Here is an 11537-nt window from a genome sequence, read left to right on the forward strand (position 1 = left end):
AGATACGAACGAGAGTTTCAGTTGTGGTGTGACGCAAGTTCCATAGCATACGGAGTGGTTTTGACGAAGGATGAAAGTACTATTGAAGATGGAGCATGGCTTTGAAAGAAAGAATATGGCGATCACATCAACCTCGCAGAGCTCACAGCAGTGTTGGACGGTGTGAACATGGCGCTTAATTGGGATAAAATTTTTTACAGATTCAGCCTCAGTGGTTTCCCTCTTATCCTCGTCCCTGAAGAAGAACAAGAAGATAAAAGTATCGGTTCTGTCGGAGATGCTTGTGAAAAGGCGAATTGCTATTTTAATGAATGCCTTTTATTCCTACAACGTATCTTGCGAAGTGCAACTTGTATCTACAACCAAGAACCGAGCAGACGCGTTAACGAGAGTACCATAGGAGTAGATCTGGCAAACCGTATACTGCATCTGTCTATACAAAAAGGCTTAAGAAAATCCACGAGAAGCATCACCGGGGAGCAGAGGTAACTTTGCATTTTGCGAGGAAGCTTCACACAAAATTTAGGAAGCAGCGAGTGGAAGACGTCGTGAAGGAATGTAAGAACTGCCAAAGCATAGATTCACATCCAATCACAGCAGTCAGAGGGTCTCTTGGTGTTGACAGGGACTGGAAACGTTTGACTTTAGACATTACTCATTGGGAGGGAAGAAGTTTCTCATTGTTATTGATTGTGGATACAGTCATTTTGCCGTGTTGAGAGAAAGTGAGGAGGAGACAACGAGAATGATAAACCAAATATTTAGTTAATTAAGCCCACCTCACAAGACCTTCCTTCGTAACTGCCGCAGTTTCAGGTTGGCAACGCTTCGAAACTTATGTTCAAATTGGTCGGTGAAAGTTATCTTCCGCTGTTCTTATCGCCCGTCTGGTAATGGTGTTATTGAGAAGCACCATTGATTTGTAAAAAAATGGCGGCAGGGACAAGGGCAACCATTGAGGAGTGTATATTTTGTTACAATATGATACTGGCGAGTAGGAACAGAGACACACCAGCGGAATGCCTATTTAAGATGAAATGGCGGGACCCATAATTGGAGGAAAGCAGCTGCCGAACTGGTGAAAGAGAACCCTATAACATTTATTCTACTGGGACGAGGTATGAGCTAAGCCTCCAGGCGCTCGATGTTCGATTAAATGGAATAGAGGGCTAATAACAAAAATAAACTCTAAATTCAGTGTAGACGTGAACGGTATACCAAGGCACATTTACGACTTGAGAAAGATGGTTGAGTCATCACCTCAAGTCCAAGGAGCCAAAGAAGTGGATAAGATTGGGTAGTGGACCCAAAATAAGGCCTTCGAAAGTAGGGTCAGCCGCAATCAAAGATTGCCTGGCCATTTCAATTACTTTGTACCATAACATGTTATTTTTGGTGTTTCATATTTTCCGTTTCTTTGTGTATTATTAGTTTGGTTATTTGTTGTTGCTTTTGATAGTATTTGTAAATTTGATTTTAACTGTGACATTAAGATCACAGGGACGTATAGCTCGAACGATTCGAATCGCTTCGGAACTCGAGACATAACGAGTGGTTCAACCTAAATATTCCTGTTTTGGCGGGTAGTTGAAATAAAGGTAGTATGTCAAAACGTCGAATGGACAAAACGTCCAATAGACAAAAAGTTGACTGAAAAATATTACATTTCAAAATATGAAAAACAGTTTCTAAAACATTTCACTCCAGACATTTTCCGCCCGAGATATTTACCCCACCACCCCTACAGTAAGGGACCTACATGAACTCCCATTTATATCTCAAAATTTGTGACTATTTCGGATACCAAAGGGCCCAAAATGAGATGAAACACACCGCTGTTAATTAAATTACTTTTAAGGCCCCTCTCAACACGGCAATTTATTCCAGGAAAATTAATAGTTATAACGTTTATAAATATTAAATATTCTATTATTTTCTCATACATATAAAATAAGAAATGTAAAATTATAAATTCTGACCAATGCAACGTTCATATTTTAAAATATCCATATTTTCATATTTATTAAAGACATTAGATAATTTTTTATTAACTTTTTCATACTTTTGGGATGGCTCCATGTATTTTATGATTTTCTTTTTCAGGTGTTGCAGCATTTACTCTACAGACATTTCCCACCCGAGACATCCCCACCCTCCTACATAAACAACAATTATGGCGCCTCGGCCCTAATTTCCCATTTATACCACAAAAGTTAGGATGTTTTCATGTATCGCAGGGTCTCAAAAAGGGATGAAACCCACCACTGTCAGATAAATAACATTCAAAGGCCACTCCCAATACCACAATTTATATTCAGGAAGTTGAGGCTGCTTTCGGGTACCGCCGGTTTCCAAAACGAGATTAAACCCAAAACAGCCTCAAATTTCGAAAGACCTTCGGGGGGTAAATGTAAGTTGTGGCGGTGGGTCTCATCCCATTTTGAGGCCTGGGGGTACTCCCAAACAGTCCTAACATTCGGGGTGTAAAGTAGGGGATGGGAGGGGCTCTTAGTGTTTGCTTAGATATTGACATTGGGTTTCATTCCATTTTGGGACCAGAGTGTTCTCGAAAATAGCACCAACATTTGGGGTGTAAATGAGGGGCTCTTAGTGGTTATTAAATAGTGGCGGTGGGTTTAATTCAATTTGGGATACGGCGGTACCTGAAAACAGCCCACCATTGGGGTTTTATAAGGGGGTTGGGAGGGGCCCTTACTGGTAGTTTATATAGCAGTATTGGTGGTGGAGGGAAAGTTTCAGGCGTGAAATGTCTGAATGGGATATATCGCATCACCATTTGGAGGAGCCCCTTATTTATATTCTACGGTCGACGTTTTGTCCACGCACCGAAATAAATACCTCTAGAGAGGAACATTTAGATATACTAAAGCTCGGTTGGTTAGATCCATATTAATTTAGAACGATACAGGCTTTAAGGTTAATTGACTTAATAAATAAAAAAAAACATGGTAACCTCTGACGTATTATACAAATATGCATCATCCTTATATATTATATTGTTTTTCAGGTATGGGGTCCAAGAGTTAGGTATTACTTAAATGTCTGTTGAACAAAAGCGGAGCACAAGGGAAATAAGCAAATAAATAGGGATTAATATCCAATAAAAAGTAATTTTACATTTTCCAGAAACTGAATTGTTGACATGTTTCTTTTACGTAAAAAAATTAGTATACATATTTTGTTGAAAATATACAGTAATACCATGGTATATTTATTCCCCCAAGCATACGAGTTTTTGAGATACGAGGTGGATTCTAAGCATAAGTATTTTCATTAACATACGATATCTTTTTTTTCTTCTGAGAATCGACAACGGGACGCGAGAGCCACTTCTAGTTTTAGTTTTTTAGTTACTTCTTTCGGTATACATTGCTTTGACTTACGAGCTCGATTCAGGAACGAATTAAACTCGCACGTCAAGTTGCTGTAGCTCGAGAGACTTCAAAAGAGGAATATATATTAATGATGTTGGTTAGTGCATATTTATTTAAAGCGATACAGTTGTTAAATAACATGAAGGTCCAGACCTATACAACCATTGGAAATTGTCTAAAATAGCCTTTGTTCACAGCAGTTGAGTATCTCTTATGTAAAATTACTACATAATTATTGTGTTCTCAAAGTATATTTGATAGTAATATATCATTCATACTATTACATCAAGTTGTTTTATTGGGGCTAAATCCTTAGATTAGGTTCAATGATCGAACGTTTTTTGTGTTAATTATAAAAACTTAAGTCAATGGATTAAGATCAATGTTTGAGCCAGACTTGACGTTGAATATCAATATTTATAGGCCTACGGCACAATAACTCGATTATATTACTACCTTTATTCAAAATTGTGTTTTCTAAAAACCAAGATATTTTTATTTTATTTTCTAAAATGTGCGTAAACAACGGTGTTAGACGACAGAAGAAAAGGGTGGAGGAGGTCAAAAATACTCTAAAAACTGGCGATACGGTTAAAAGATGCCCACTTACTCAAAAATGCGTTGGTAGAGAAGAAAAAACAGCATATTCTTAAGTATTACTGATTGTTAATGTTATTATATAAGGATTTTTGAGTCCATCCTTTTGAAGTAAATGATGAATAATGATTATTTAAATATTGATTGATGCTGCAATATAAAATTCTTAGAAGAAAATGATATTAAATTATTATTTTGTTGATTAAGAAGTGAAATCTAGTTAATGGTACAAAGAAGCTGACACAAGAGTCAAGGAAGTAAATAAAGAGATATTAAGCTGCTAAAACGAAGCTGATAGAAGAGAAGGTTTGAGAGTGTGTGTAACCAATGTAACCGTAGGGGAGTGGAGGATCAGAAAAACTCTCTCTGTGCCTAGACTTTCTCTGCCTGTCTGTCTGTTCTTCTTTCTCTCTTTGTTGGATAGAGGTAGGTAGAAGAAGAAAAAGAGAGTGAGTGAGTGGGAATGGGAGGAAGAAAGGAAAGAAAAAAAAAGGAGAGAGAGAGCTAGCTAGCTGTGGATTGAGAAGTGAGCTAAGAAGCTGCTGCTGCTAGCAGCTTCTGCTGGATGGATGAGGAATGTTTCAAATGAATGAGGACTGAGGAGAATCATAAAGAAAAAAAGGAGACTTCTGAGATTGATTAAGAAGTGAGCTTACTTTGAAGACCAAGTCTATTAGGAAGAGTGGATCAAGTATGATTTGAAGATGGAGGAAAAGACGATATAAAGATGTGGGGTTCTGAGTGGAAGGTTCTGAGCTTGTGTTTTTTATGTGTGTGGACTGAAGTGGGAGGCGAAAGTTGTGGTGGGGATAAGAAGGGCCTTCGTGGGGCAAGCAAAGGATGGCTCTCTGATGGGGTCGGGAACTACAGTGAAACGTCTCATTGCACTTGGGTCATTTCCGGTCCTGAAAGAAGTGCCTCCAAGAATATCCGTCTACATCTCAAGGTTCTTTGACTCATTTCATTCTCTTCAAATACTTTTCAAGCCATGAAATCAAATATATATTCTACTTTTAATTATTACTTAGGAATTTGCGACAGAGTGCGGTTGGGACCATCTCTATGTCTACGATGGAGATTCCGTCTTCTCTCCTCTACTCGGAGTCTTTTCTGGCCTCACTCGATTGGGTCGATACAAAGTACGCTCTATACCTGAAGTCGTGGCCACATCTGGATCCATGCTTATCCATTTCTACTCGGATGTGGCTTACAATGCCTCTGGGTTTAATTTAACATATGCTATAGATGCGTGTCCATCGCTTAAGCATGATCTCACTTGTTCTGGACATGGAACTTGTTCAGACGGAATATGTCAATGTGATGACGATTTTAAAGGAGAGGCTTGTTCTGTTCCTTCTTGTCCTAAGAATTGTGTTTATAATGGGTCCAGAAGAGGAACTTGTAACAAAGAAAAAAAACGCTGTGATTGTTTTGAAGGCTACGTCGGAGAGTCATGTTCTCAATCTCTTGCTTCAGGTTACTGGAAAAAACTATCCTTTTCAGATCCCATGCCACCAAGATCCTCACATGCATCGGTATTGAGTGATGATAATAAGATTTGGATCATAGGAGGAGAAACTTTTTCGCATCCAAGGCATATACTCTCCTATATTAAATCCAGTGGCACTAATCAATTAGAATGGAAACGTGTACATTTTGAAGGAGAAAAGGCTCCGAGTCCAAGATATGGGCACACTGCAGTTATTCATGATAATCGAGTAAGAATTGAATTGATAATTTCAATATTAGGAAAATAACTATTTTACTGTATTTCCTACGAAATAGATTTATATGTATGGGGGTACCATGAGAAGTGGTCATATTTCTAAAGAAATCTGGTCATTTCACTTACAAACGTATCGATGGGAAAGAATCAGCACAACAAAAGGACCTTGTATGAACTCTGGGATTAATGCCTTGTGTGGACCTTTGCACATTACAGGACACACTGCAACAGTTATAGAAAATCGAATGATTGTCATATTTGGCCATTCACCAACTTATGGATATCTTGATATTGTTCAAGAGTACCATTTTTGTAAGATATTTTTTTCGTTAGAAAAAAAGGATATATTTAATCATTCTATTTTAAATCAACTTTTCTCTAGTTAACAATGAATGGCAAATTGTTGAAACACATGGTTATCCTGTGAGAGGAGGATTTGGACATTCAGCAGCTTATGATCCAGTTACTAAACTTATTTATGTCTATGGAGGCTATGTTTCAACAGGTTGGAATTCTGCTACATTGTCTCAGGATCTGTATTCCTACGATAATATTGATAAGAAGTGGAAGCTCCATCAACCAAGTAATAGCTTCCGTTATCTTCACTCATCCGTGATATCTCAAGGCTTAATGATTATCTACGGAGGAAATACTCATAATGATACCTCTTGGAGTCATGGAGCCAAATGTTTTTCTTCAGACTTATTAGCATATGATATAGCCTGTGATCATTGGTTTTCCATGGATGATTCTTTTCCTACAGATTTTGACGTTGATTTGCCACGTCTTGGTCACACTGCAACGATGGTCAATAAATCCATGGCTATATTAGGAGGCTTTGATGGTGTCTTAAAGAAGGATTTGTTTATGTATGTTCCTGGAAAATGTCAAACTGCTAAAACTAGAAGCGATTGTTTGAATTATAAGCCTGGTGTTAAGTGTATTTGGAATAAAAGAAAAGAGTTTTGTGAGCCCCATCCTTCTCATCTTCTTCCTTCGTCTAAATTGTCGTCTTCCGTGGATGTCTGTCAAATTGATGAGCACCACACAAACAGTCTATCAGGCTTCTGTTCCAAACTTTCTTCATGCTCTGCATGTTTATCAACGTCTGTAGATTGTGTTTGGTGTCGGGATGGATGTAGTTATAAATTTTGTAAAAGACCCTCATCAACAGATTCTCTTGAGGAATTTAACAGAGGAACAGCAATATTAGATCACTTAAGTAAAAATTACCTCATTCGAAGATTGCTCTGAGGCAATTTCTAAAGGAACGTGTAATCGTCTTCATACCTGTCATTCTTGTCAAGCTCATTCACTTTGTCAATGGGTTACCGGGAAAAGTAGTTCCAAATGCAAAGAAAAGAAAAAGACATCGATTGGAAATCTGACTGAGGAACCGGGTAGGTTTAAAAATATAAATTTTTTCAATTTCTCTATGTTTTTTAACTTTCATGAATTAAAATAATTACAATTTGTATTTAATTAGATTTTATGAATAAGTGTTTTGACTCATGTAATAAACTTGATTCATGCAGTAATTGTACTGCTAAGCAATGCATGTGGTGTCACAATTTAGGACTCTGTGTTGACCGCAATGCTTATTTGTCCGCGTTTCCTTACGGACAATGTATGGACTGGACAACCACCAAGGACGGATGTCCAAAAAATGGTATGGATTTAACTTTTTTTTTTATTTAAATTTAATATTTCTTTCATCTTTAAGATTCCCTACCCATCTGTGCAGATTATCAAACATGCACTTCTTGTCGTAGTAATCCTGCTTGTGGGTGGTGTGATGATGGTTCTCGTACAGGACTCGGATCTTGTCATATTGGAGGTGCAAGTGGTCCTCTAAAGCTCAAAGAAAAAAGAGAGAATCATTGGGCGCTTGACAATGATATATGTCCAGCATCTAAAGGAAAACAATGGCATTTTACTTCATGTCCTAGTAAGATAATTACTCTTTATTTGATTATTAATTCATTTAATGATACGAGTGAAAATTCTAAAAATAATTTCACGCTATATAAATTTTCCAAAATGATTGACCTACGTATACTTTCAATTAAACGAATGTACATTCAGCAATAGTAAATTATTACATCGATTGTATTAGTAATTATTATATTAAAATGACCTACTTTTAACGACGGTTAGACGAGTGCAAGAGTTAGATATATACATATTCAGATATATTTAACTGCAGAAATAAGCCTAGTAAAACAATTAATTTGGTCGACAAAGAACGATATTGGAATGATATAGAAGGTTTTTTTTAAAGTCTTGATGTAATGCTTAACCTAATTTGAAATAGAAACATTCCAATACACTGTATGTTGGTCGGAGTGAATCTTCATCTATTTCAAAATAGACTTGGTTTTTTGGTTACTATTTGAATATCTTTGGGGTTGTTTCCGTAGCTATATTTATTTATTCGATTTCTATTTTATATATAGATTGTCAATGTAATGGGCATAGTAAATGTAGTACAAAAGAAAAAGTTTGTGATGATTGTTTAAATCACACGACTGGAGAACATTGCCAAAAATGTACTAAAGGATATTTTGGCAATCCCGTGAATGGTGGAAAGTGTAGACGTAAGTAAACATTTATTTCAGATAAATATGATCATAAAATAATTAATTTTTTTTTTTTTTTTGTAGCTTGTAAATGTAATGAACAAGCTGAAGAATGTGACCATAGAACTGGAAAATGTCTTTGCTCTACCAAAGGCATAATTGGAGATCAGTGTGAAAAATGTGACAAAGTCAATCATTACTTGGGCAATCCTGTCTCCGGTTCCTGCTTTTGTAAGAACTATTGAGCTATTTTATTTTAATAAATTAATTTTGTTTCCATACCTTTTTTATTTATTTAGATAATTTAACTATTGATTATCAGTTTACATTTAATCTCTCAAAGCCCGAGGATCATCATTATAGGGCTATCAATTTTAAAAATATTCCTACTAAAGCAGATACTGATGTTGAATTTTCAATAGAGTGCTCTGTTCCAGCTAAGGTACATAATGAATGAATTAACAATACCATATTTTATCTAAACCTTCATATAATTTTTTTAATAGATGGATTTAGCATATCGCCAAACGAAACCAGATGGAGAGGAATCTGAAGAAATGAAACTTTTTGCAAACTACAACTGTAGTGAGAAATTCAAGAGCAGGTAAACTTAAGTTTTGGGTTTCTTTCATTCAGATATTAAAACAACTTGTTTATATGTAAATTAATTTGATCTATTAAAGGTACTCCAAAACGGAGTTTTCATTTGGATCTGAAGTGAACACAACGTTTTATGTTTACGTTTATGAGTTTCAACCCCCACTCATTATAGTGGTTTCCTTCTCTCAATATGGAAAGCTGAATTTGCTTCAATTTTTTATCACTTTTTCAATGTAAGATATTTATCCAATTCTATATTGCTTATTGAATTCTTCATCCTTTTTTATTATTACTAGATGTTTCCTCGGGCTTCTTTTGGGAGCTGCTATTCTATGGAAAATAAAGCAAAAGTATGATCGATATAGACGACGGCAAAGGCTTTTTGTCGAAATGGAACAAATGGCTAGCCGACCTTTTGGTTCCGTCCTTATTGATATGGAAAGGCTACCTGATATGTCTAGCATGCCCGACGACACTTCTTCTACTCATATTCGTAAAAGACGGAAGGTAAGTCCCTGTTTAAGAGACTAATTAGTTAGATACATTATACAACTTTCACCTTATAGCGTTCATGGCCTAGTCCTATCGCGTTGGAGCCTTGTGTTGGCAACCGTGCAGCGATTTTATCTTTAATTGTCAGACTTCCTACAGGTGGAAAACCTTATGCGCCGAATGGCTATACGGGTATTGCCGTTGCATCGTCATTAGTTACATTGGGTAGGATCCTTTTTTAATAGGAGTTTATTGTTACATTCTTATTCTCTACATTTTATGCTTAGGTAATCCTCGTAAACCCAGTTCAGATATTCCTAATCGCCAAGCCCTAGATGAACATACAAAAATTGGCCGAAAATTTAGAAAAACGGGTAGCAGCGATACAGTAGGTGGAAATAATGAAATAGTTGTTTCTGGAAATACTCGAAGTGGTATGGGACTCATTTCTCAACCAACGGATCTATAGTTTTAAAGTCAATATTTCATTAAATGCAATTCATTTTAATACTCAAAGCACCACACTTAATGTATTTTGATTAAGACTGCCTACGCTTTTTCTAACAGATACCATACCAATCACCTTCCTTCGCTTACATTATCGAAGGTGCTTTAAAAAATGCAACAAAATATTTGTTCTATTTTAGAAAAATGAAGATAGGTTCATATAATTATTATAGTTGTCAGTATTTTGTATGAGAAATATATTTAGCATAATTGATATTAGGTGAGAATTCTTAAATATTATTTTAATTGTAACTTGGGACAAAGATATGTGATATTTTATTGTTTTGTAGTTTATTTTACTTCTGAATTTTATTATTTTGAAACTTTGTAACTTTTATTTATAATATATATACTTAACATGTCTATATAGAGCGATAATTAATAATTAACGCATATTCCAAAGAAGATAAATAAATAATTACGTTTTAATCTTTATTATTATTATTTTTTTTTCATTCATTTTGTTAATGTTTAACACATTTCACAATACACATATCATTTCAAACGGAGTTTAAGAATAAAACCATACAAGAGAATAGATTATAGTAATATACATATTTGCAAAACTGATTCCAATACATTATATGTACATATGTGATTGTCAATGAAAAAGCAATCTGAAAGGATTTTTCTAGATATTGAATCTAGATTACTTAAATTTCTATACTTCGACGAATTAACTATCCCCAAACAAATTATTCTGGTTAATTCTTTTGAAGTGCCGCAAATTTCGTTTAAAGTTCGTAAGAGTTCATCGTAACAATGGAAATATTATTAAAAAATGATATATTATGTTTAAGAGGTATCAATAGTAAATAACCTTTGGTATACCAACTTATACAGAAAGGTGAATAGGAAGACTATAATTAATGTCAAACTAATAAATTGGAAATACGTTGTTATGTTTTTAAGAAGTAAATCGACATAATATCTTCAATTCTCACATAAGTTCAAAATATGAGAGCACTTCATCATAATCTGGATTTACATTTGTACATTTGCAAAATTACTTTTTTAAATATTACAACATTAATGGTAAGGTGTAAATTTATCTTAAATAAAGAATTTGAGAGCCATTATTTTTTCCAATTGCTTTATATTATAGCTAAAGTTGATAATATTGTAGAGAAAAACGCGTGCAAGGAGAAGGGGAAAAAATACATATGGTATCATTGTTTAAAATACTGATGTGATTATCATCTGCCTGCTTTATTATGATTTTTGAGGGTATAACGAAAATATTTATTAGCAAAATGTTTAATGAAGAAATACTACGTATAATTGACTTAGACATTTTTTTTATCCGTTACAGTAGATTTGAAAACGTCACACTCCATAAAATTGTAATTCATTATGAACCTTATTCTCAGAATAATAGCTAATGAAACGACAAAGTAGAGTATTTCGAAATATATTTGAAGTTCCAGGTTTAAAAAAGAAGGCTTAAATTAAATATAATCTACATACATACTAAAAAATAAACCATCATACATTTATGTTAAATATACAAAGTTAAACAATTGGAATCATATAACTAATAACAATAAATTATATACCGGGTGTCCCGAAAGTCTTGACCGGTACCTTCGATGGCTTTTTTCGAGGCTTCAGAGACTTTTTACGTAAAGGTTGCGTAAATAA

General features: G+C 34.9%; 1 protein-coding gene across 1 annotated transcript; it reads left to right on the top strand.

Moving 5' to 3' along the window:
* The first annotated feature begins 4533 nt into the window (after positions 1 to 4533).
* LOC121123672 (attractin-like protein 1) lies at positions 4534 to 10325 on the top strand. Its single transcript, XM_071890761.1, is given in 15 exon segments — positions 4534 to 4938; positions 5021 to 5710; positions 5778 to 6030; positions 6101 to 6964; positions 6966 to 7118; positions 7205 to 7387; positions 7442 to 7666; positions 8175 to 8315; positions 8382 to 8528; positions 8597 to 8739; positions 8804 to 8901; positions 8981 to 9130; positions 9194 to 9404; positions 9464 to 9614; positions 9677 to 10325. Coding segments are annotated over 15 exon segments (3810 nt in total). The 5' UTR covers positions 4534 to 4719; the 3' UTR covers positions 9859 to 10325.
* The last annotated feature ends 1212 nt before the right edge of the window (positions 10326 to 11537 follow it).

This window comes from Lepeophtheirus salmonis, chromosome 8, assembly GCF_016086655.4.
Source record: "Lepeophtheirus salmonis chromosome 8, UVic_Lsal_1.4, whole genome shotgun sequence".
NCBI classification, from domain to species: domain Eukaryota; kingdom Metazoa; phylum Arthropoda; class Copepoda; order Siphonostomatoida; family Caligidae; genus Lepeophtheirus; species Lepeophtheirus salmonis.